At 34.8% G+C, this 27,588-nt stretch overlaps 1 protein-coding gene across 1 annotated transcript in view; it reads right to left on the bottom strand.

Annotated features, from left to right (window-relative positions):
* The window catches only part of LOC150104996 (angio-associated migratory cell protein), a 151,834-nt gene that overhangs the window by 46,866 nt on the left and 77,380 nt on the right, over positions 1-27,588 (bottom strand). Inside the window, exon 8 of the mRNA XM_090396092.1 lies at positions 5,610-5,725. Within this exon, the coding sequence (XP_090252218.1) occupies positions 5,610-5,725 (116 nt within the window). The remainder of the gene's footprint in view (positions 1-5,609; positions 5,726-27,588) is intronic.

Below are 27,588 nucleotides of genomic sequence, written 5' to 3'. Positions count from 1 at the left end.
TGGCCTGAATCCAGCTTGTTCCTCACCAAGCTTTTCTTCCACAATTCTTCTCAACTGTTTCTCAAGTATACTTGCATAGATCTTGCCAGGAACACTCAGTAGGGAAATACCTCTGTAATTCTCACATTTAATTTTATTTCCCTTTTTTATATATGGGTACTATGAGAGCTCTACTCCAATCATCGGGAATTCGTCCCTCTGTCCAGGCTTTCTGAACTATGCAGTGCAGCCACTGTAAGACTCTTATACCACCATACTTCAGCATTTCTGGTCAAATATCATCTACTCCAGCTGCCTTTCCACATTTCAGGCCTTTGATGGCTTTTTCTACTTCAAGTATGGATATGTATTCCTGCCTGCATGTCTGGTCAGTGTTTTTTTACCACTGTGCTGTCATCACTGTTTGTTTCATTTAGCAGTTTTTCAAAGTAATTACTCCATACTTCAAGGATATCTTTTCCTCCAGTTTTCATGTCACCTTTACAGCACTCTTTCCTCCATTCCTAAGCTTCTTCAACAACCTCGAGAATATTTTGCCACCTTCTTGATATTTATTTTCTATATTCTTGCCAAAGTCCTCCCACGACTTTTGTTTAGCTAGTTTTAGACAGTGCTTAGCATTCTTGCATTTGTCTCTATATTCTCTAAGAGCACAAGCTGACTTATTTGACAGGAACTTTTGATATGCTTTCTTCTTTTCCTTCACTGCCTCTTTAACTTCCTGTGTCCACCAGGGAGTTCTGATTTTTTTTATCCTTGCAGACAACCTCACCACATGCCTCTCTGGCTGAATCAACGAGTGTTTTCTTCAAGGCTTGCCACTGAATCTCCAAGGTTTGATTCCTGTTATCAAACTCTTTCATTTTTTCGTCAATAATCTTTGTGCATTTTAGTCTACAGTTCAAATCTGAGAGCTGCTCAACTTTTATTCGCTTTAAAACTTTCTTACATGTTATTCTTTTCAATATGAAATTCAATTTTATCCTGCTCAAGACTAAATAGTGATCACTTCCAATTTCAAATCCTCTGTACACTCTGGTGTCCTGCACCAGGGAGAAAACATCACTATCAACAATAACATAGTCAATGAGACTTTCCTTATTCCTTGCCTCTTCTCTCCATGTGAATTTGTGCACATTTTTATGTTGGAACATGGTGTTAGTAATAACCAGTCCATGTCCTGAGCAAAAATCCAACAGATATTTGCCATTATTATTAGATTTGCTCTTTTCTTCAAATTTTCCAAAATATTTTTGTATGTCTCACAATCATTTCCTACTCTGCTATTTAGATCCCCAACAAGGACCAACTTTTCCTTTTTCATTGTGTCAGTTGCTTTTTCTAAAGCCTCAAAAAATTCCTCCACTTCTACCTTAGTAGAACCTTCTGTGGGACCATACGCACAAATAAGTCTCATTGTCCAGTTCCCCATTCTCATATTTGCCCACATTACTCTACTTGAGACTGACTGCCATTCAAGAAGATTAGCCTCGTATTTTGTGTTGAATACTATGGCTACTCCTTCTTTTCCTTGAATGTCATTGCCTGAATATAACATTTTGTATTTATTGCTCAGAAAGATCTCACCAGTTTTTGTCTTTTTTGTTTCAGTCACCCCTATTATGTCGATCTGGTACTTATCTAACTCCTCAGCTAGCTCCATTTCTTTGCCATTCAGGCTTCTTACGTTGATAGTACCGATCTTTAACTCTGGTGATGTTGAGTTGGGGTTTGTTTTCAGATTTGTTCCGGTAGCTGACTTTTCGCTGTTCACCCTGGTTCCCTGACGAAAACAACAGGAGCCTTGTTTAACCAGGCGACAACCCTGGTCGGTTCTCCGCATTCCTTTAAAGGCTATGTGGAGGTCTCCTCCCAGTTATACAGCTTTGACCCTTAAGCACTATTTGACGAGCACAGATGCTAAACAAATGCCAGCAACTTCACTTTTGGGATGATGAATTGTGTAAGTCTCCTTGAAACATTCTAAAAGCCCCCAAACAATAATCAGACAATACTATATAACAGGGGTTTTCAACCCATCGATAGCGATCGACTGGTCGATCGTGGAGCGATTTTTGGTCAATCTCTTGTGTATTCCTCTTTAAAAATTTAATTAAAACTGAAAACATAATATTTTATTTATGATTATATTGTATTATTTTTAATTCGCTTTAAGTGTATTGCTATTGTTTATTTATTTTTCGTTAAAAGTGTCAAATCAGTAATTTTCTTATAAGTCCGGGTAAATGAATTAATTTGGATCAGTGGAAGTCAAACAGTGAGCTGAGTAAATACGATTATAAGCAAAGTGTAAAAACTCGATTGTAGCTTAAATATTAAATATTCCCAAGCACTTTACATCGATTTTTTACTTAGGTTAAGTCCCATGTGGATATTGTAAAAAAATAAACTTTGTTTGTCTCGGTATAGTTTGTATTAGATGTTTCTGTAAATAACTCTTTTGAAGCTAACTGTATATACTGCTTTAATAAAAATATGTTAGAGTGTTAAAAACAAAGGCAATGTTTTTGTCGCCGAAGCTGTACATAGTGGCATTAGAAAGATCATTATTGAAACTTGTATGTATGAAAAAGGCTTGCAGGTTCTAAGTGTAAACATCTCTGAAGTCAGTCAGAAAGAGTTCAAACAACTTTCCGATGGCTAGCAACTTATAATCAAAAGAAAGCGGAGGACAACAAAAGGCGTGCTGAACTTGAAATTTAAGATGAAAGACTCATACCGATTCTTTGGGGGTTGCCAAACTTCATGCGAGGTCTCAGAGGAGGCCTAATAAAAATGGACTGAAGCATGCAGAAAGGGGTCCTGGTTCCAGAATTGCTGTCAGAGAGGAGGCCGCCCAGTCCAGAGTCGCCATCAGAGAGATTGCCCAGATCCACATTGTTTGAGAGAGGAGTTTCCCGCTTCCAGAAAGTAGCTTCTCAGTTCGAGATGTCGCTAGAGAGAGACTACTTCTAGGCTGCAGACAAGGTTTCAAATTGCCGAAAGGAGGAGTTCCAATTGCCGGAGAAAAGTTTCCAGGCCAGGTTAACGTCAGACATTCACCAGTGTGTTGCGTTTTCATTACAATTTGATGAATCACACAACTTCACTGATATTGCTCAGTTATTGATATTTATTCGCATGGTATTTCAAGATTATTCAAGTAAAGAAGAACTTTTGAAAATTATACCATTATTGGGAAGGACTAGGGGAGAAGACATTTTTTCGACATTTGATGAATTTGTGAAAAAACACAAACTTCCGCTTTTTAAACTCGTGTCTATTACTACTGATGGTGCTCCTGCAATGATAGGTAATAAATCAGGCTTCATTTCATTATATAAAAACGATGACAAATATCCAGATTTTTTTTAACGTACTACTGTATTATTCACCAACAAGTACTGTGTAGTAAAAGATTAAACACAAAAGATGTTTTGGATATTACATTTAATATTGTAAATTCTGTTCGAGGAAAAGCCCTGCAATGGCAGTTATTTAAATTACAGGCAGATGATGATGGGGAACATCTGTTGTACAATAATGTTTGCTGGCTCAGCAGAAGTCAATTTTTAGAAAGATTTCTTGTATTAATTAATGATATAAAAAATTTTCTTGATGAAAAAGGAGATATTTATCCACAATTGAGTGATAAAAGATGGTTGTCACACTTATCATTTTTAGTAGATTTCTGTACGAAATTAAGCAATTTAAATTTAGAGTTACAAGGTAGAGATAAAAATTTAATTGACATGTTAAGTTCAATAAAAACTTTCCAACAATACTTACCTTCATTAAAGAAAAATATAAATGACTGGGAATTTAGACATCTCCCATATTTATTAAAATTTTTTGAACAAAATCAAGAAATGCTTCGCTATGATTTAAAAGAATTTATTTGTGAAATAGAATTAGGTGAGGAGGAAATAAATTCAAGATTTTAATAAAACTGAAATGATTATATCTTTTATCAATAATCCATTTCAAAAAAACTTGAGCATCACAGAAATTTCAAATAAAATTAGTGGGCTGTTTGATATAAACCAGCTGAAGTAGAACTTGAGATAATAAACATTCAGAATAGTTTACATTTAAAATCAATAAACAATGAAGTCATTTGGAAGTATGCACATGAAAAATTCCCAATATTAAAATGATATTGAGCGAAAAATTCTGTCGTGTTTCGGATCGACATACTTGTCAGAATACGCTTTTTCAAATATGACCATCATAAAAAATCAATTAAGAAACCAAATTACAAATGATCATTTGGATGATTGTCTGCGATTGACTGCTTCTTCATATCAACTTGACTATGAAAATATTGCGAGGTCCAAACAATGCCAAATTTCACATTAACTTTTTTTTTTTTTTAATCAACCAGCATTTCCTGTAACTTGCGAGTTTGTAATCAATCTGTTGTTTTTTCTAACTTTGGTTTTCCAAAATAGAGAAATAAATATTTTATTCCAATATATTTGTTTTTTTTTTTGTTATATTAAAATATTTGTTGTATTAAAATAATTAAAAGTGATAAATAAATTTTTAAATACATAAATAACGTTTTTAGTTGTTTATTTGTGCGTAATCAGATATCAGGTTGGGGGAACATGATTTACATAAGAGAGTAGATCGCCGAATAACTTTTTATAGAAAAGTAGCTCGCATAGTAAAAAAGGTTGAACACCACTGCTATATAACATGATTCACTGCTTCACAAAGACTATTTAAAGTGCCTAGAGCTAAGATGGAGAATGAAAAAATCCCAAAATATCTTTGGCATTTGTACATTATGTGAAACCTTTTATATTCCATTTTTGTCATAATCTTAACTACTAATGACTGAATGCTCTAAATTAAGTATTTGCTTTTTATATATACACAAAGTATTTGACTTATATATGTAACAACTCCACACACACACAAAGGACTGTGAAATATCTAGCACATCAGTGCTATGTGCAGGCTTAGTATACATTCAATAAATTAATTATATGGCATCTGGCAATAAAATCTCTCTCTGATACTCTATACTGCTGATATTTTCTTAATTTGTTTTATTTTCTGCATGCTTTCTGCAGCTTGTATCCATTATTTTTGAAGTTTTATTATTTATTTTTTATGATTTTTAGTTATTATTTTCCAGTTGTGATTGTGAGACCATTGTGTAACTAGAATACACAATGATCAAAAAAAAGAAAAAGTAATTAACTGAGGCTGAGTCATGTACAGTCAACTCTCACAATAGCAAATAGTTTATTATAGTGGATTGTTTAAATAGTGAATTTTGTTTAGCATAGCATTGTATCTATGGGGCTTTGACTGAAACTCTTCAGTGATTTGGTATTGTAAACAAGTTTGTTATAGCAGTGTTTGCTTTGGTGAGAGTCACCAGTATTATGATCCTCAACTATACATATTCTCTAACTGGCCAGTGTATTTTTTTGGGAAAGAGATGAAAAATGGTTTATTAGTTCTTCCAATTGCTCTATTGGAAGCACTTTATTAACATCAGAGGAATGTCATATATTTCTGAGACTATAGTGTACTGAAAGTAATAAAAATGAAGGTACAAAAATCAACAAAAGAAAATATAAATATTCTTTTACCCTGCCTGTAGAAGCATTAAATAATTTTGCAGTAGAGTCAGATGATCCAGTTGCAAATAAAGAGTTGTCACAGTGTGCATCTACTGAAGTCACTGAACGTGTGTGACAACTGTTAGCTGAAAAATAAGACAGAAAAGATGACTTTAACTTTTTATATCATTAAATAGAAATTAGACAATTATAAAACAATAAAAATATCCTTTTTGTATTTTCCTACTTATACATACATAAATCAATGCTTTAAAACTTTAACATGAATCATGAGCCTCATATACCAATAAAAAAAAATTGTGCAAACTTTTCAGTGTGTTTATTTTGAAATATAGTTGAATTTTAATTCAATTATATTAATCGTGTACTTTATAACCCATTAATCATGAACTTTAGATCACTTTGTATCGTATAGAAATGTTAATTCTCTTTACATTTCTTTTTCAAATAAAAGGAAGATGATCTTATAACCATAAATAGAAGTTTCATTCAACCTTTTCTAATGTATACCCCTCCACATGAAAGATCACAGGACCTATTAACACAACAATAATGTATAGGTAAGTGTTTATGGAGAAAGAGGTAACCTATTGATATGTTTCTTAAAGAGTTGGAGGTTGTACTTAGTGGGAAAAACAGTATGAGGGAGATTGTTAAAAAAAAAAAAATACAGGTGGATGAAATGAAGGAGGATGACGAGTAGTTTGTTCAGTCTGTTTGGAGATGAACATGTGGGTGTTGGCTACTCTAGTTCTTCTATGGTTAGAAAAAAGTGGAGGAATGGTAGTGGGCAATTCAGAGGAGCAATGCCCATGAAAGTATCTATAGAAAAGGCACAATGCAGAAACCTATGGGAAAATGAATGAAGGGAATCTGTGAGGGAAGGATCATCTATTAAGTGGATCACTCTCTCCTGTATATCATCCAAAATGTTTAAGAAGGTTTTTGGGTGCATCACCCCAAATGTGGATACATTCCAAGGTTGGTCAAATCTGTGACTTATAAAGTGTTAGGACTTAAGTAGAAGAGAAGTAATGTTTTAAATAGAAAAGAACAGCAAGCTTTTTAGAGGCTGAGAAGAAAGATATACGTTTGCACCAGGATAAACTGGATGCGACACTCAGCCCAATAAGAGAAAAATGAGAAAACAATCTATGTCTAATAAATCATTATTATTATTATTATTATGCATGGTCCTCCAAAGACTCATAAAGGAAAATCTATTTAGACACTCAAATACACTGATGTCCAAAAACCTAAGGACGAGCACTATTGCTGAAGATTACAACCACAAATTCAGATGAATCAGCTGGTGACAATTTGTATAACTGATGATTTCGAGTAGAAAGTGGGTACACATTCAAATGTCAAATCATACACAAGGGATCACGTGGTAGCACTCAACAGGATAAAAGGCAAAAGGATGCACAAAGCAAATTGTGTTTGAAGAAAGCTCTTTTCGTGAAGGAATAAAGATGCAAACTTGGATGTCTTGTAAAGTCTCAGAGATATTTCTTTTCCTCTATCTAGATGATTTCATGAGGAAAAGAATTATTGGAGAAGAAGGCTGGAAAATTACCGATATTGCCAGAGAGTTTACAATATCACATAGCATTGTATCTGGGTTCTGGGCAGCATTTCAAACCAATGGAATGTGTACCAGGCATTTATAAAGAGGTTGTCCTGTTGTAAAACTCGATTGTAGCTTTAAAATATCAGAGCACTTTACATCGATTTTTACATAGGTCAAGTCTCATGAGAACTGTAAATAACCTTGTTTGTTTCTATGTATATTTTTCTAAATATTAATGTAGTTAACCCTATGGGAAGTGAATGTATTTACTGTTTTAACATCAAAAACAAAGGCAATGCTTTGCCATCGGAACTTTGTGTATAGCTATGTGTAAGAGCACAGGAAAGGTGTTGACAGTTTTGTGTATGCGAGAGTTGCTTACAAGCTCTGTGCATACCTTTAAAATTAGTATCTAAGAGTGCTGCTAGGTTTATAGAAGTTTCCACTGCCCAAAAGGACAAGCTAAGTATCAAAGAGGTCCGCTAGTTTTAGAGATAAGGTTCCGCACCCGGCAAAATACGAATGCACAGAGGAGAACAAAGAGTGGATCAAACTTAAAAGAAGATGAAAGAGTCATGCCGAATTCTTCGGGGTTTACTACCCTTATTGCAATGTCCCGAGATCGCAAAATAAAAGGAGAGTGAGCCGAGCATAAGGGGTTTCGAGTCGTCAGCAGAGGACAGTCAGAACCAGAGCAGTGGTAGCAGAGAAAGAGGAGAGGCAAGGTCCTAGTTACTAAGAGGAGTGTCCAGGTCCAATTGCTAACAGAGGAGAGCCGAGATCCAAGTGCCAAGAGAGAGCAAGGCGAAATGCTGTTACCGAAGAGAGCCAAAGCCAGTCAGTGGCAGTTAGAGGCACAGTCATCAGCAACTAGTAGCAGAAGTGGTGGCAATTAGAAGCAGAAGTTCCCGAAGTAGGATCCAGAGGAAAATTTGCCCGTATGCTGAAACCTCTTGTATGTGCTATTCGAGTACCATAGATTGCAGTCCAAAAGCCCGCTAATATCCCGACGTGATACTGCTGTAGCAAGATACTCCTGAAGGAAGCCTAAAACTCAAGATGAAAGAAAAGCCATAAAGACTTTAGTAAAAGACTCTTGACCGAAAGACCCTCAACCATTCTACAAGTACTCTGGAGTGTATAATATACCTTGCTCATGTGGTATTAGTTACATAGGTCAGACCTCTAGAAGCTTTGAAACAAGAAAGAAAGAACACATAGGATATTTCAGAAACAACAGACAAGACATTTCAGGCCTTTCTTGCCACTTTGCCTCTACCAACCATCACATTGAGTGGGATAAGAGCTGTATGCCCTATATAGAAGATAACTACCATTCAAGAACCTTCAAGGAAGCAGCTACAGTCACCCGTAAAACTGAAAACCTAAACAAGAATCAAGGTCTAACCTTACCAGAAATTTGGAAAGCTTTAATCAGATCATTAAACATCAAAGAAATGAACTTTCATGACAATTACATCATGAGTCATAACGAATAAATCACGTTCCCAAGACACGCGTTGTCTCGCACAATACTAATTTTTTGTATGAATTAGAATTAGTCTGTTACCTTCATATAGCTTACTAATTTGTATTCCCTGAAGATGCCGATAGAAAAATTGGTGAAACATGTAGGACGATAAAATAAAAGGAACTTGACTAACATTATAAAAAAAGTGTAATAGTCTCTCCACAATTCCTTAACTATGTCCTTAGGAAATTTGTAACTTTTGCTAAAATTGTATTGCAATTTAATTTGAACGAAATTTATAACAGATTGTTTGTGTAATACAGGTAAAAACGAAGTTTATCTGTCCAAAAGCTAAGGATAAATGTATAATGGTAGCCCATTCCATACACATACATACGTACATACCACAAGCAGAATCTGGACACTTCCTAATGAGATTCCTAGCCAGCTTCCATGGATGATCCCAAGTTCTATCCCTCCACCATCCATAAGCTGTAAAATCTCACTTGTGTCTATACTGTAAGATTGCCCTTATTAACTGTACATTTCTATCATATTTCCTCTCCTCTGTCTCTTCTCAGATGTTGAGAAGAGACAAAGGAGAGGAAAAGAGGACTTCCTCATCTCAGGCCATCTTAGTTACTCACTGCTAAATCTTTTCAACTGTCTCTCCATCTCTCTGTCCCCACCTGTGCAGAGTAATTCATATGGTCTTACCAAAGCTTATAAATTGGGAGAATAACTTCCTTTTCCTACAAGTTAACAGCACTGTTATTCAATGTGATGTCAACAAGCTCAACAATGTGCTCTTAAACTTTACTTTTAGTATTTAGGCTTAGGTGCTGGTTAACATTCATGTTATACTATAATATAATTATTAAATAATTAAACGATAGGTTTAATAGTTTCAATATTTCATTTTGGTCACAGAGACATCTTCAGGAATACAATGTTAAAATTGTAATAACACATACAAAAACACACAAGAAACAAGATTGTAATAAATTAAGACTATAGTTCTATAAAGGGGATACCCTCTATGGAGTGCTGTTGCCTAGCCTTAGATGTTGAGCAGGAGGCCTAAGAATTAAAGTTTCCTATATTTTGGGAAGTTTAATGCAACCACATTTATTAAAATTAGGTTTGTTTTTAAGTCTGCTACAAATTCTAAAAAGAGCCTTTCAAGTTTGTATTTGTTGCAATGGAGCATGGTAGTTTTCTTCCATCTGATTCTGTGCAAAGTATCCAAGGCATGGTCTGCTAGACCTTACTAACCATAGTAAGGCAGAAGTTAGTAGATCTCTCAGTAATATAATAAGTTACAAGAACACAGAATCTTGTAAACAAGATTCTGTGTTCTTGTTCACAGAACCTGGAATGGAGAGGGGAAGAAGTAGATCATTAGGACATTGGAGAAGGGAAGCCATCTTCAAATGACTTTTTGAGAGCAGTGTAGGGATTAAATTTCTTTAAAGTTCTGCCATTTTTATCTGAAGTGCCCTATTGTTGTTTTTTCTTTTTCAATAGCGAACTGGATTCTGGGGTGCTGACTGCTGAAGTGGAGAAGAAAAGAGTCTAATGTGTCTTGAGACCTGTTGCCAAATAGAGACCACATCAATATATCTTAAACAGAAGATTTGAGACTGGCAGTATCAAGAGCATGTTTATCAAAATATTCCTTACAGAAATGGTCAGGGGGGGGGGAGGAAAGAGTCCATGGAAGTAGCTTTTATCTGTTTATATAAAATGCCCTTCAAGAGAAGTAACCAGCATGGCTAGCAAAATTAAAAAGATCAATGTCAGTGGGGGAAGCATCTTTCAGTAAATCTACAGTGTCAAAAATAGAAATATCTGTGAATAAGGAGGCAACATCAGAACTCACCATGATATCATTATTGTTTAAAACTAAATTGTAGATTAAAGATTTGAAATGTGTGGAAATTTTTTTTATATCAGAAGTATAACCAGTAAGTAGAATTAAAGATTTTGCTAACTGTTTGGCTAATTTAAAAGAGGGGTGGAAGGGTCAGTAGCATCTACTATGGGATTGAGAGGGTAATTAGGTTTATGAATTTTCGGCAATCTGTATATCTGAGGGAGGACTACAAGATTTGAGTTTTTTTACAATTTTCCAGCGGCCAAGATGTGACATTTTTTTTTTCTGAGACTTAGTATATCATAATTCATCAGTTTATAAGTGGTGCAGTGTCTGAGCACAATTTATTTTTCTATTATAATCACTGAAATTGAGGACCACGGTAGCATCACCTTTGTCAGTTCTAGTAATAATTGTTGTCTTTGTGGAAAATTTATGGGCCATAGTCAAAACAAGACTTGGAAAATTAAATTGTGATACAAAAGATAACTTAATACAACCCATTATAAAAGGATGGTTTCAAGAAGCAGAAATAGGAAAAATGAACTTATTAGAAACAGAGGGTACATATAAATTATTAGGTAAAGTTGGAGTTTAATTTTTGTATTTATTTTCTTGTGAAATTAAAATTTTTCTTTAATTTCACAAGAAATTAAAGAAAAATTAAAGAAAAAGAAAAAAAACAATAATTTGTTTTCTACTGTAGGTGGAAGAAATGAGATTGTAATAAATTAAGACTAAAGAATTAATCGATTACTAGGGTAAAAAAAAAAAAATTGATAAAAGAGAATTCAGAAATGGGTAGATAAAAATATGATACTGTATGAGGGTCAGCATGGCTTTGTGAAGGGTTGGTCATGCCTTAGTAATTTACTAACTTTTTATAACAGAGTAACAGCTGAGTTGGACAAAGGAAATGGCTATATGGGATGATTTTGCTGAATTATGTAAAGGCATTTGACAGAATATCAAATGGAACACTGTTACGCCAAACTGAAATGAATATGACACTGGTCAAATGGATTAAGAGGGTGACTGCTGAATGGATATCAAAAAGTGTATATGGAGCAGCTGAATCAAGGCAAAAACAGGTGACAAGTGGTGTGCTGCAAGGTTACATGCTGGGACTATTGCTGTTTAATTTGCACATAAATGATATAGGAAATAACTTGAAAGGAAATATTCAGTTGTTTGCCAATGATGCGAAATTAGGTAGAATAATAGTTAATCAAGACAATATGGAGAGCTTGCAGGATGATTTAAGTAGGCTGTCATTATGGGCAAAAAATAATCAGTATCAGTTTAATGTGGAGAAACGTAGCTATGCATTTTGGAATAAATAGATTACAAGCCGCGTATCATGTTGATGGCACTGTACTCCAGGGAATAGATAAAGTTAGAGAGTTAGAAGTGGTGATAAAGAGAGAGAGAGAGAGTTAAAGTTCAGAGGACATATTGCTAATGTTGCTAAGGTAGCCCATAAGATTACTTTGGTATTGAAGAACACATTAACAAGTACAGAAAAAGAAGTTGATATTCCTCTTTATAAGGCTTTGATATGCCCACATCTGGATTACTGTGCTCAAATCTGGTCCCCTGAGTTTTTTGGGGATGAGGAAGTGATGGAGAGAACTCAAGTGAGTGATGACCAAGATGGTGAGTGGCCTGTGGAATGTTCCCTATGAGGATAGATTGAAGGTGTGTGGATTGCAAAAGTTGGTTGATAGGAGAAAAAGAGGGGATATGATAGAAACATTTAAGTAGCTTAAGGGGGTTTTATAGGATTGATGTGGGAAAAACATTTCAGCACTTGGCTAGAGGGACAAGAACAAGGGGTTATCCCTGGAAGTTGAATAAAGGTGTGGTTTGTAGGAATGTGAGTACTTTATTTTTTGATTGGAGAGAGTTGTGAATGAGTGGAATGGATTGCCAGAGTCAGTTGTGAGTGCTTTGTCTGTTAAATGGGTAAGGAGAGGTATGATAGATTGTGTGGTAGACTAGGTCTCCCTCGATGAATCTTTGGAGTTCATGGATGTGCTCATACAATAATAATAAGTCCAAAAAAAAAAGGGGGGGACACCCTCCATGGGTGCTGTTGGCTAGCCTTAGATGTTGAGGGGGGAGGCTTAAGAATTAAAGTTTCTCAAATTTTGGGAACTTTAATACAACCATATTTATTAAGATTAGATTGGTTTCTATTATTATTCCATGTTATTATTCATTAAAGTGTGTAACATGAAACTTTGCTTCACTGTCCAAAATAATTCCCCAAGTCTCTAGCTTCATTGACTACTTCCAATATATTCCCATTAAATCAACAAATAAAAAGTTTTTTTTTTCTTTCTTTCTTACTCTTTAAGATATATACTGTATATTCAATTCTTATTCCTAAAAATATTTTTTTAGAGATTCAGTGGCAAACTCTGAAGGAAACATTGATTGATTCTGCCAGAGAGGCATGTGGTGAGGTTGTGTGCAAAGATAAAAAAATCAGAACTCCCTGGTGGACACAGGAAGTTAAAGAGGCAGTGAAGGAAAAGAAGAAAGCATATCAAAAGTTCCTGGCAAATAAGTCAGCTTTTACTCTTACAGAATACAGAGACAAATGTAAGAAAGCTAAACAGTGTGTAAAACTAGCTAAACAAAAGTCATGGGAGGACTTTGGCAAGAATATAGAAAATAAATATCAAGAAGGTGGCAAAATATTCTGGAGGTTGTTGAAGAAGCTTAGGAATGGAGGAAAGAGTGCTGTAAAAGGAATTAGAGATGATAAAGGTGAAATGAAAACAGGAGAAAAAGATATCCTTGAAGTATGGAGTAATTACTTTGAAAAACTGCTAAATGAAACAAGCAGTGATGACAGCACAGTGATAAAAAACACTGACCAGGCATGCAGTCAGGAATACATATCTATACTTGAAGTAGAAAAAGCCATCAAAGGCTTGAAATGTGGAAAGGCAGCAGGAGTAGATGATATTCGACCAGAAATGCTGAAGTATGGTGGTATAAGAGTCTTACAGTGGTTGCACTGCATAGTTCAGAAAGCCTGGTCAGAGGGACGAATTCCTGATGATTGGAGTAGAGCTCTCATAGTACCCATATATAAAAAGGGAAATAAAACTGAATGTGAGAATTACAGAGGTATTTCCCTACTGAGTGTTCCTGGCAAGATCTATGCAAGTATACTTGAGAAACGGTTGAGAAGAATTGTGGAAGAAAAGCTTGGTGAAGAACAAGCTGGATTCAGGCCAAATAGAGGTTGTCAGGATCAGATCTTCACTTTACGACAAATAGTCGAGAAAGCATGGAAATATAACAAAGATCTGTATTTAAGTTTCGTCGATTTGGAAAAGGCATATGACAAGGTGCCAAGAGAGAATCTATTCAATACGCTGCAGTTATATGGTGTCAATGGGGCATTATATCAAGCAATACTTAGTCTTTATTTGAGTTGTGAGTCAGCAGTTAGAATTGAAGGAAGTACAGGAAGATGGTTTAATGTTAAATCTGGTGTGAGACAAGGATGTACATTATCCCCTCTGTTATTCATTATCTATATGGATCACATTATGAAGGAATGTGGTATTAAACCTGATATCAAAATTGGAGATGTTAATGTCAGCTCTTTGCTTTATGCGGATGATGTTATACTTCTAAATAAATCCGCTACAAGTCTGCAAGATTCTCTGACTAAATTGAATAGCTGTTGTAATAGATATGATATGAAGGTCAGCAATAAAAAGACAAAGACAATGAAAATAGGCAGAATCATTGAAAATGTCAACTGTGTTGTGAATGGAGAACCTGTGGAACAAGTAAAACATTTCAGCTACTTAGGCACAATTTTTACTGAAGATGGTAAACTAAATATAGAAATAGACAACAGAATCAGCAAAGCTGGTATCGTGGGAAGTCAATTGAATAAATTCATATGGAATAAGAAAGAAATTAGTCGGAACACTAAATTAGCTGTATACAAGACAGTGTTCAAACCAATTTTAACTTATGGATCTGAGAGCTGGGTCAGAAGTAAAACACTTGACCAAAGACTTGAGATCGCAGATATGAGAGTCCTGAGAAAGATTAGAGGCGTGAACAGATGGCATCAATGGCAATATCATATTAAAAATGAGGATATTAGGAAAGAACTTGACATTGTCAGCATCTAGGAATGCGTTAGCAGAGCTAATCTCAGATGGTATGGTCAATTAAATAGAATGGGAGAGGAAAGATTAGCAAAACAAGTGTTCTCTGCCAGGTTGGCAGGAAAACGACCCAGAGGAAGACCAAGATATAGGTGGATTGATACGGTACAAAGTGCCTTAGACGATAGAAATATAAGATCTGATAATGTTGGAGTCTTGACAAGTAACAGACTGATTTGGAGGAAAATTGTAGATAGGAAGTTAGTAATGATGTAATTTTTTCATGTAGTACTGTCATATCCTGTACACCCCTTGAGGGTACATGGCAGGAATTTGATGATGATGATGAAAAATATTTTTTTAAAAAAAATTTTAATAATCATTGAAACACTATGCAATCTAATATTCTCTTCCCTCTTCAAAAATATGCCCATTTCATTCACAACACAACCTTAATTCAACCCAATCCACATACATTTTATTTCAGTTTTGATTTTATTGTTTTAGGTGCATGCACTTCACAAAATGAATAAATGTCTATAGCAGTATTTTCATTCATACACAATGAATGGATTTTTCTCAAAATTAGTATTAAAAAACTGTGAAGCCATTTCGATTTTTGTTTTCAGCAAACCATTTGGAGGAAACAAAAAAGGAACAAAGCATGCTGAAATAACTCCAGTAACTCTGATTTGATCAGGGAATTTAATAAAATTTGGGATTTAATATAGACACGAGTGGTCTAGATATCTACCACTTATATCTATACAATTTTTTTCCTCGAATTATAGTTCCATTTTTATTAGTAAAGCAATTGTAAATAAAAAGTTTTTTTCTTGCAATAATTATACCATATTTATACAAAAAACAGTCTGAATTAATAATTCAGTAGGTTTCAGGCAAATTCTCAATCCTAGGTTCAAGACTACTCAATGAGAGGGAAAAAAAAAACACTTCCTAATTCATAATTGTTTTTAATAGCAAAATATTTTGAAAAGATAATTCCTCCCTCTCTTTTCAACTGTTATAATCTATGGTAGGGAATGATATCGCTGTGCAAAAATGTGATTACAATGTGCACCTTTTTATAATTGTTTGTTGATCTGAAAAAGGCATATGACAAGGTGCTGAGAGGAAAGTGCTTCAAAACGCTACAGTTATATTGTATAAATGGAATATTATGTGAACTTACACAAGGATCCACTGTTTTCATCAAAGAACTAGTATGAATAGTGAAAAGATATCTACCAGAACAAACTCAACATCAGAAGAGTTCAAGATCAGCATCATCAACAGAGATAAATGGAACTAGCACAAGAATTGGATAATTACCAGCATAACAGGTAGTACTGACAAAGGACAAAAGCAGGCAAGATTCTTTAAAACAACAAACACAAGATGATCAGGTAACAATGATCAGGAAAAAAGGGGAGGTTATAATTCAGTATTCACTAAATGAGGAAAATCTTGAATAGCAGGCAACATCAAGTAGAATGATGTGGGCAAATATCAGAAAGGGGAATTTGACAATGATATGTAATTATGCATATGATTCCAAATAAAGTTCTACTAAGACAGAAGTGGAAGAAATTTTTGAGGCATTAGAGAAGGCAGTTGATACAAAGAAAAATGAAAAGTTGGTCCTTGTTAGAAATCTAAACAGCAGAGTAGGAAATGATTATCAGTCATATAGAAATGTTTTTTGGAGAAAACAACAAAGCTAATAATAATGGTAACCACCTGCTGGATTTCTATTCAGGACATTGTCTTGTCACTACTAACCAGTTTCAATATAAAGATGTGCACAAATTCCCATGGAGAGAAGACGTCTCATCACTGACTATGTTATTGTTAATAGTCATATTTTCACACTGGTTCATTACACAAGCGTACACAGAGGATTTGAAATAGGAATTGATCACAATTAAGTAATGAGCAGGATAACAGAAAGTAAGCAGTTAGAACTGATGAAAGATAGTTTGATGTTAAATCAGGACAGGCATTTGCCATTATTATTAGCTTGGCTCTTTTCTCCAAATTTTCACAAAATATTTCTGTAAGTCTGACAAACATTTCCTACTCTACTATTTAGATCTTCAACAAGAACCAACTTTTCCTTTTTCATTATGTCAGTTGCTTTCTCTAAAGCCTCAAAAATTCCTCCACCTCTACCTTATAGAAGAACCTTCTGTAGGGCCATAGACAGAAATAAGTCTCATTGTCGAGTTCCCCATTCTGATATTTGCCCACATCATTCTACTTGCTATTCAAGAAGATTAGCCTTGTATTTAGTGTTAAATACTATGGCTACTCCTTCTTTTCCTAGATTGTCATTGCCTGAATATAACATTTTGTATTTATTGCTCAGAAAGATCCCACCAGTTTTTGTCTTTTTTGTTTCAGTCACCCCTATTATGTCGATCTGGTACTTATCTAATTCCTCAGCTAGCTCCATTTCTTTGCCATTCAGGCTTCTTATGGTGATAGTACCAATTTTGAACTCTGGTGATGTTGAGTTGGGGTATGTTTTAAGATTTATTCCAGTAGCTGACTTTTCACTGTTTGCCCTGGTTCCCTGGCAAAAACAGAGAACTTGAGCCTTGTTTAACTGGGCAATGCCCAAGCAGGCATGAAATTCTGTCATGTTGTACCATCATTTTACATTGTGGTTTAAAACCAATAAGAATACAATTTGCCAGCCCATCCTTGTTCATTCAGTATCCAGGTAGATTACCTAACAGGGTGCACCACCAGAAGGTGAGGATTGGACATTAGGTCAGAAGCCCTGGTCGGTTCTCCACATTCCTTAAAAGGCTATGTGGTGGTCTCCTCCCGTTATACAGCTTTGACCCTTAAGCACCCCACTGTATTACTTTTATACCTACATATATGAGCATTTCTGGTCGAATGTCATCTAGCTGCCTTTCCACATTTCAAGTTTTTTATGTATTTTTCTACTTCAAGCATGGATATGTATTCCTGACTGCAATTTTGTTGGGAGTTTTCTACCATGCTGACGCTGCTTGCTTCATTTAGCAATCTTTCAAAGTAATTACTCCCGACATCCAGAATATCTTTATTTTCTATTTTCATGATGTCTTTATCATATTTGATTCCTTTTACAGTACTCCCTCCATTTCTAAGCTTTTACAATAGCCTTTCTGATATTTCTTTTCTATGTTGTTACCAAAGTCTTCCCATGACTTATGTTCAGCTAGTTTTCCACAGTGCTTCACTTTCTAACATTTTTCTCTGAATTCTCTAAATTCACAAGTGCTGTTTTATTTGCCAGGAACTTTCGATATGCTTTCTTGTTTTCTTTCACTGCCTCTTTAACTTTCCGAGTCCACCATGGAGTTTTAATTTTTCTATCTTTGCAGAAAACCTCACCACATGCCTCTCTGGCTAAATCAATTAATATTTTCTTCAACATTTGCAAATGAACCTCCAAGGTTTGGTTTCTGCTTTCAAACTCTCATTTTTTCCTCGAATATTTGTGTATTTAGTCTAAAGTTTACCTCTGAAAGTCACTTGACTTTGATTTGTTTTAAAACTTTCTTATACACTCTTCTTTTCGATATGAAATTCAATTTTATCCTGCTCAAAACAAGATAGTGATCACTTCCAATCTCAAATCCTCTGTATACTATTGTGTTCTGAACTGGCGGGAAAACATTGCTATCAACAACAACATATATTCAATAAGACTTTTCTCATTTCTTGCATCCTCTCTCCATGTGAATTTGTACACATTTTTATGTTGGAACATAGTATAAGAAATGTAGTCCATGTCCTGAGCAGAAATCCAGCAAATACTTTCCATTATTATTATTATGTAGCTTTTCTCTTTTCTCCAAATTTTTCCAAAATGTTTCTGTATGTCTGGTAATCATGTCCTACTCTACTGTTTAGATCTCCAACAAGGACCAACTTTTCCTCTTTTTTCTTGGTGTCAGTTGCTTTCTCTAATGCCTTAAAAAATTCTTTCACTTCTTCCTTAATAGAACCTTTTGTTGGAATCACAGGCACAAATAAGTCTCATTGTCCAGTTCCCCATTCTGATATTTGTCCACACACTCTATTTGATATTGCCTGCCATTCAAAAATATTACCCTCATATTAGTGTTGAATACTATAGCTACTCATTTTATCTTAATGTTATTGCCTGGCTATAGCATTTTGTATTTGTTGCCTAAAAAGATCTCACCTGTTTAAGTCATGACTATTATGCCAATCCAGTACTTATCCATTTCTTCTGCAAGTTCCATTTCTTTCCCACGAGTCTATATAAATATATATTAAGTTGGCTTCCCAATTATCTATTTCCATATTTAATTTGCCATCTTCATTAAAAATACTTAAACAGCTGAAATATCTTACTTGTAGCTGCTGATGTTTTTTCTTCCTTTCTTGCCTGTTTTTGTGGTTTTAGCCTTTTTTATTTATGATTTTCATACCAACGTTATTTCCTGACTCGCTACCACTTTTTTTTTTCTTTTCTTTTTTTTTTTTTATAAACTTATAGTACTTTAGTACTGTAGGTGGACTATGGATTATTTTTTTCTCCATTTTTATACTTTTTTGTATTTTAATTTATTTTCACAGTCTGGAGACCCTCTTTCAGAGACCAAACATGGAACTTTTTTCAAGCCACTTCCAGTCTCCAAAAAGTGGTGGGGTCTCACACAAGGCAATGAAATTCATCTTCTGCCTAAGGACAATAATAAGCATCCACATCCACAGAAGGATTCAAACAAACAGTAGCCTATTAGTTGGAGTGGATGTGCTAGCCAATCAGGCTAGCAACTGTTTACCACAATCATTTAATTTGGCTAAAGATTTTTTGAAAACTTACAGCAGCTCTATTTAGAGAATAATGCCACATGCACAGAGTAAAGTACTAAACTTAAATTAATACCATTTTTATTAATAATGTGGTCTATAAGATTTTAATTTACAGCGATGAAGCATATACAATTCTACAGTAGTGTTGAACACTATCTTAACTGATTTAACATCAAACTATTTTCTTGTATATCCTTCAATTTAGACTGCTGGTTTGCAACTTATGTTGCTGTTCTTTATATCAGTGACTTGTCCGATGATTAAAAAAAATTCTTTTATTTGTCTTTTTTTTCCAGCTAGAACCTTCCATGGGAACCATAAGCACAAACTGTTTAATTTTCTGAGTATGTACTTTCAAGGAGTATACCAAATATTACAGCCTAAAACAATTAACACTTCAACACCAAGAACATTTTACTAGTTTTTCTCCTGCCTCTTCCATCAGCTGTTTTTTTAATTTTCCATGTCCACCAGAGAGTTGTTATTTTCCTGTCTTTACAGACAACAACATGATATGCTCCCTTGGAGTGAGTCGATGAATGTTTTCTTCACATTTTGCCACTCCAGTAAATTCTGGGTCTTGATTTCAAATATCTCCAATTTTTACTAATAACAATTATATGCTTGAACCTACATTTGCAACTGAGAATTATAATTTTTTCTTTTCTTTTCAAAACATTAGTAAGCATTTTCTTTTTTAATGGGATGCTCATTCTTATGCTACTCAACAATGAGTAGTGGTCATTTCCTATACCAAATCCTCTATACATTCTTTTTGTACCTTGGACCAATAAAGACATCATCATCAACAAAAATAAGATTTTTTGTGTTTTATATGTGTTCCACATGAATTTATACACACCTTTAAGTCAGAACATGATGTTAATAATTAGCCCACATCCTGAGGGAAAAAAAAATCTAGAATTCTTACTAATATTATCAAATATATCCTTTTCTGTTATCCAAATGCACTTCTATCTGTTTTTATTTTTATTCAGCAGTTTTAAGTCTTCAACATAAACTTGCTGTTCTTTCTATCAGTGATGTCCAAAAACATTCTTCTATTTTTTTTTTTTTTTTCAGCTAGAACCTTCCATGGGAACCATAAGTACAAACTGTTTAATTTTCTGAGTATGTACTTTCAAGGAGTATACTAAATATTACAGCCTAAAACAATTAACACTTCAAGACTAGATTCATACAATCAATAACATACTACCAAACTGGTTTTATTATTTGTCAGATTTTTGATTTCATTAGCTCTTACATGTTAATCTTCTAAATCATACCTAACTACATCAAGCCATCTACATCTGTCTTCCATTGGGTCTTTAATTCTTGCTATGTTTATTTCAAGTTCTGCTAATCTTTCAACCATCATTCTTTTAAGTCAGTATACCATTTTAGAATAGCTCTGCTTACATTCTTGAATATTAATGATCTTTGCTCCACTCTAATATCTTCATTTTTCCTATAGTTCTATCATAGATCCCTCAATCCATGCCAATAAAAAAATAATGCAATTGCCAAAAGGATATATTTTAAAGGTAACCACATCCAGCCTGACTGGGTGAGTGGTTAGCATACCCACTATTCAACTAATACTACCATATTTTCCGGTGTATAAGATGCACCCAAGAAATTTAATACAATTTTCTGGAAACTAAATTTTAAAGTATGATTTAAAAAAAAATGGATAAAATAATAGGTAATTTTTAATAGTAAACTGACCTTTCAGAAACCTACAAAACCCATGTCACTGTCATCTGATTCTTCTCTATCATCATTAATTTCTTATAATATAGAAATAATTTTGTCTTCATATTCTTTTGGCATTTTTTGACTGATTTTTGTTTTTGTACACATACAAAGCCCACTGCGTTTCATGAAATGGTAACACCATGACGCACCACCTTTAAAATCTTGAATGTTACGCTCACAGGCTACTTTGACTGCATGTGTACAAATAATTTTTGTTGAAATGGCAATGCCATTTTGCCGATTTTCTTGCACCCATTTCAAAACTTCGGTCTCTAGTTCTGGCCACTTCACAATTTTTCCACGTTCCGCACGATTTTCTTTACGCAAATTGTATAAAATCTCCTTCTGCCCACGCCAAGTTCTAATCATTTTTTCTGTAGGCGGAGGTCCAAAATGTCTTTCAGCTTCCCTATTTCTGTGTTCTTCCGCATATTTTACAACCTGCAATTTGTAACTTGAAGTATATGAATGTCGTCTGTTTTTTCCATCACTAAAATCTACGGGGAAATATCAAACTGAACACAAAATATCTCAACACGTCAACTCAATACTGATAAACATCGGTAACTGATTACTCGGATAAGATATTATAAAACTTGAATAGAGGCTCCCCGTTCTTAGCCAATGACGTGCTAGAAGTCACGTGAAGGTCACAAGTTTTAAAAGAGGTATACCGTGAGTAGACATATCGATACAAAATTAATAACGGAAAAAAAATTCACGTACAAAGATTATTTAATAGTATAATTTTCGCCTGTGTGTCACAGGCATCTTCAGTACATTAAGCTCAAATTAAACAATAAATGAAAATTCCAATAAACCTTATTGACCTTTTTAGTTATTTTACACCAGCTACTTAGGTGGCGCTTTTTTGGAATTGTCAGTTATTGTTTAATTTGAGCTTAATGTACTGAAGATGCCTGTGACACATACGTGAAAATTATATTATTAAATAATCTTTGTACACGAGTTTTTTTCCGTTATTAATTTTGTATCAAAGTGAAGGTTACGCATCAATATGATTGCACCATTAACCGCCTACAAAGATCTTGAAACATAAAAGGGAGCGAATATGACTTTGAAAAGAGGAAACAATCTTTACCTTCATTATATAAGACGCACCCCATTTTTAAGATGAATTTTTAAAGTAAAAAAGTGCGTCTTATACACCAGAAAATACGGTAATTTTTAAATGGAAGATGATCACTGCCTGATGTAAGACCACCACCAACAACTTGCTTATTGGAGGGCTGAAGTGGCTTGAAAAAAGTTCTGTATTTGGTCTCCGGAATGGAGTTTCCAGATTATGTAAAAAAAAAAAAAAAAAAAATTCCATTCATATTCAAGGTAACATATGTTTACCTTTCATAGGTAAGAATCACAAGAAACAAAGACAAAAGTCAATTTACAGTATTTAAAAAAATAGTCATCATCATCATCATCAAATTCCTGCCATGTACCCTCAAGGGGTGTACAGGATATGACAGTACTACATGAAAAAATTACATCATTACTAACTTCCTATCCACAATTTTCCTCCAAATCAGTCTGTTACTTGTCAAGACTCCAACATTATCAGATCTTATATTTCTATCGTCTAAGGCACTTTGTACCGTATCAATCCACCTATATCTTGGTCTTCCTCTGGGTCGTTTTCCTGCCAACCTGGCAGAGAACACTTGTTTTGCTAATCTTTCCTCTCCCATTCTATTTAAGTGACCATACCATCTAAGATTAGCTCTGCTAACGCATTCCTGGATGCTGACAATGTCAAGTTCTATCCTAATATCCTCATTTTTAATATGATATTGCCATTGATGCCATCTGTTCACACCTCTAATCTTTCTCAGGACTCTCATATCTGCGGTCTCTAGTCTTTGGTCAAGTGTTTTACTTCTGACCCAGCTTTCAGATCCATAAGTTAAAATTGGTTTGAACACAGTCTTGTATACAGCTAATTTAGTGTTCCGACTAATTTCTTTCTTATTCCATATGAATTTATTCAATTGACTTCCCACCATACCAGCTTTGCTGATTCTGTTGTCTATTTCTATATTTAGTTTACCATCTTCAGTAAAAATTGTGCCTAAGTAGCTGAAATGTTTTACTTGTTCCACCGGTTCTCCATTCACAACACAGTTGACATTTTCAATGATTCTGCCTATTTTCATTGTCTTTGTCTTTTTATTGCTGACCTTCATACCATATCTATTACAACAGCTATTCAATTTAGTCAGAGAATCTTGCAGACTTGTAGCAGATTTATTTAGAAGTATAACATCATCCGCATAAAGCAAAGAGCTGACATTAACATCTCCAATTTTGATATCAGGTTTAATGCCACATTCCTTCATAATGTGATCCATATATATAATGAATAACAGAGGGGATAACGTACATCCTTGTCTCACACCAGATTTAACATTAAACCATCTTCCTGTACTTCCTTCAATTCTAACTGCTGACTCACAACTCAACTAAAAAAATAGTAATAATGATAAATTATTCAATTTATTGAACAATCTTAACAAATATTATACAATTTTACAAATATTTTTAACAGATATTATATTATATATACTTAACAAATATTGAACATTATTGTTCAATCCATACATTAATGACATCAAGCAGGGTCTATCATCAGATTTGCAATTGTTTGATGATGATGCGAAGATAGCGATGAGTTTGAGTCTATATGGTGTGAAGTGGAGGTTAACAGAATGAAATATATGGTGGGGTGTTGCTACAGACCTGGCAGCTCAGATGTAGGGGACAAAGAAATGCATCGCCAATTTAGGGGTACCAAGCGAATGATCATTATGGGTGATTTTAATTTTCCAAACATTGATTGGGTAGAATAGAAATCTCATGATCAGAAAGAACAGGAATTTATTGAATTGTCGCAAGATAACTTTCTCAAGCAGCATGTGAAAGAAGGAACTTGAGGTCAATGAGTGTTGGATTTGCTCATAGCATCAGAAGGGATCTCTGTCTAAAATATGGCTATTTTACCACCAATTGGTGACAGTGGTTATGCTGTTCTTTCTTGGGAAGTATCTACTTGTATTGAAGCTCCGATTAAATCAGGCTACATGCTGAATTACAAAGCTGGAAATTAGGATCAACTTAGAAGAATACTATCTTTGTTCCCATGGTATCAGTTACTAAATGGAAAAAATGTCAGCAATGCATGGGAATCTTTGCAAAAGTGCTTGAATGAGGCGGTATCTCAATGTATCCCTAGTGTTCGAAGGAAAAAAGGTTGGAAGTGAAATGGATGTGCAGCCTTATTAAGCTAGAGATCCACATGAAGAAGATGATGTGGAAAGAATATCGTCAGAATAAGAGTGAGAGGAGTTATGAAATATATAAAGCTCAGGCCAGAAAAGTAACAAGTGTTGTGAGAAAAGCAAAAATGGAGTATGAAAAGAAATTGGCCATGCAAGCTAAAAGCAATCCAAAAGAATTTTATCGTTATGCTGCCACAAGCAAAAGAAAGAATGAATGTGGAAGAATAACTTTATTGAATGCAGATGGTATACGAGTGTCGGAAGCTAAGGAGATTGTTCAGTTAATGAGTGCTCACTTTGCTAAGATATATCAACCAGGTTTATGTAGCATGGTGCTACTGCTACATTGGATGAAGAGTTAGAGGTTCATAAAAATGAGGTTGAAGAGCTCTTGCATAACCTGGATAAGAATTTGTCGATAGGGACAGATGGAATATCTGCCCATTTGTTAAAGGAATGTTCAGCTGAATTGGCTAGGCCTTTCACATATTTGTATAACTTGAGTCTCAGCTCAGGAATGATACCACAGGAATGGAAGGAATGTATGATAGTTCCATTGCACGAGGGTGGTGCAAAAACTGATGTGTCTAACTACCAACCTATTAGTAGCTCTGGTGTGATAGTGAAGATTTTAGAGAAGTTGGTAAGAACTCACATACAGAAATGTATAGACACACATTCTATACTCTGCAGGGAACAGCATGGGTTTACTAAAGGAAGGTCATGTTTTAGCAATTTGCACATATTTTAGAACATATTATGGCGAGCTGGATAAAGGGAATGCGTACACTATGATAATGTTGGATTTTTCTAAGGCATTTGATAGGATACTACACAATAGGCTGTTGTGTAAACTGGAGAATATGGGATTGGAACATAATCTATTAACTTGGATCAGGGGATGGTTGACAGACAGACATATCAAAAAGTGGTATACAGTGGGTGGTGAATCTGCCAGATTTAAGGTAACCAGTGGTGAACCTCAGGGTTCAGTCCTTGGACCATTATTGTTCAATCTATACATTAATGACATTGAGCAGAGTCTATCATCAGATTTGCAATTGTTTGCTGATGAAGCGAAGATAGGCAGAGCAATCAGGGATGCTATTGATATTCAGCAATTACAAAATGATTTGAATAGACTGGAAATCTGGGTAAATGAATATGGCTGTCAGTTTAATGTTAGTAAGTGTAAAGTTATGCACTTTGGCATGATTCGAGTTCCAGCAGCATATTATATTAGCGGGATTATGCCAATTACACCATGCCAAGAAACTGAAGAGGCAAGGGATCCTGGTGTATCGGTGGATAAGAATTTAAAGTTCAAAAGTCACATAGCAAAAGTTGCAAATACAACTCAGAGGATAATTGCTATGTTGAAGCGAACCTTAACATGTAAGGATAAGGAAGTAATTTTGCCTCTTTAAAAGGCTTTGATAAGACCACACTCAGATTACTATGCACAGATTTGGTCTCCCGGGTTCCAAGAGGATAAAGAAGCTGTGGAAAGGGTGCAAAGAAGAGTTACAAAGATAATATCTGGATTATGGGTATTAGATTATGAGTATGTGGATTACAGGCTCTGGTTAACAGGAGAAAGAGGGATGATATGACAGAGGTCTATAAACTTTTGAATGGGTGTTATAGGATTTCAAATGATGAAATTTTTCATTATATGGAAGGCGGGGAGAGAACACGGGGTATCCATGGATGTTAAGGTTGTTCTCAGTCAAGAAAGGGTTAAGAGCTAGGTTTTTCTCCCATAGAGCAGTGAGTGAGTGGAATAATTTGCCTTACAGATAGTGAGTGCATCCAGTGTAAATGAATTTAAGAGAAGGTACGATAACTGGTTTGGGTAATTTACAGCCTCCCTCGATGAGTCCTTGACTCCCTGGAGGTCTTAGATAATAATAAATTAAATAAAATTCTTTCATAGATTGTTTGCATTACGACAACCCTTACATTAGTATATAATTTATTAAAACAACATGTATAAAGTTAATGGTTCAATTAATGCTGTATAATTTGATCCACCATAGAAGCTAAATAGTAAAACTCTGCCTTATGATTTTTCACTTTACGCACATACAATGTACATAATAATTTTCAATTATGACAATTCCATTTATACAATGCTGCATTTGCTCATATGACAGATACCATAAATCAACCTATGAACAGGTTTTGTGGATTCAGTCAATGATGTTTGCTGCATCTCTCTCTTTGTTTTACTGTGAATTATACACGGTTATTGAATTATACTATGATTTTATTTTACTATTGTTAATTATTGCAGATAAAAATCAAAGCAAGGGTACTGTTGCTTCCAATGAAAAAAAAGGAAGACTCATAGTAAAGCTTTTAATCTTAGTATATCCAAGACTACGGTTGCAAATTACCGACCGATCAGCATATCAGGAGTCGTTGTCAAGGTCTCAGAGAAAGTAGTCAAGGGAAAAATACAGAAATGGATTGATGAAAACGAGATACTGTACAGGGGACAGCATGGCTTTGTGAAGGGTAGATCATGCTTCAGTAACTTGCTCAAGTTTTATAACAAGGTGACGGCTGAACTGGATAAGGGAAATGGGTTTACAGTGATACTGCTGGACCTGGCAAAGGCGTTTGACAGGATACCACATGGAATACTAATCCGTAAACTACAACATATGGGAATGGATATAGGGTTGGTGAGGTGGATAGGTGGTTGGTTGATGGAGAGATATCAAAGAGTAGTTTATTCAGGAGTAGAGTCCAAAAGACGGCCTGTGACTAGTGGTGTGCCGCAGGGTTCTGTTCTTGGACCACTGCTGTTTAATCTGTTCATTAACGATATAGGGAAAGATCTAAGTGGAACAATTCATTTGTTCACTGATAATGCAAAGTTGGGTAGGGCAATAGTGAATGCAGAAGATGTCAAAGTCTTGCAGGATGACTTAGATAGATAGGCGTTCTGGGCTAAGAAGAATGGATGTCAATTTAATGTGACAAAATGTAAGGTAATGCATTTTGGGGTTGAAAGAT

The sequence above is a fragment of the Typopeltis vanoorti genome, chromosome 7 (assembly GCF_054136105.1).
Source record: "Typopeltis vanoorti isolate ZY-2024b chromosome 7, IOZ_Tvanoo_1.0, whole genome shotgun sequence".
In the NCBI taxonomy this organism is placed as follows: domain Eukaryota; kingdom Metazoa; phylum Arthropoda; class Arachnida; order Uropygi; family Thelyphonidae; genus Typopeltis; species Typopeltis vanoorti.
This window is presented reverse-complemented; position numbering and strand designations above follow the sequence as displayed.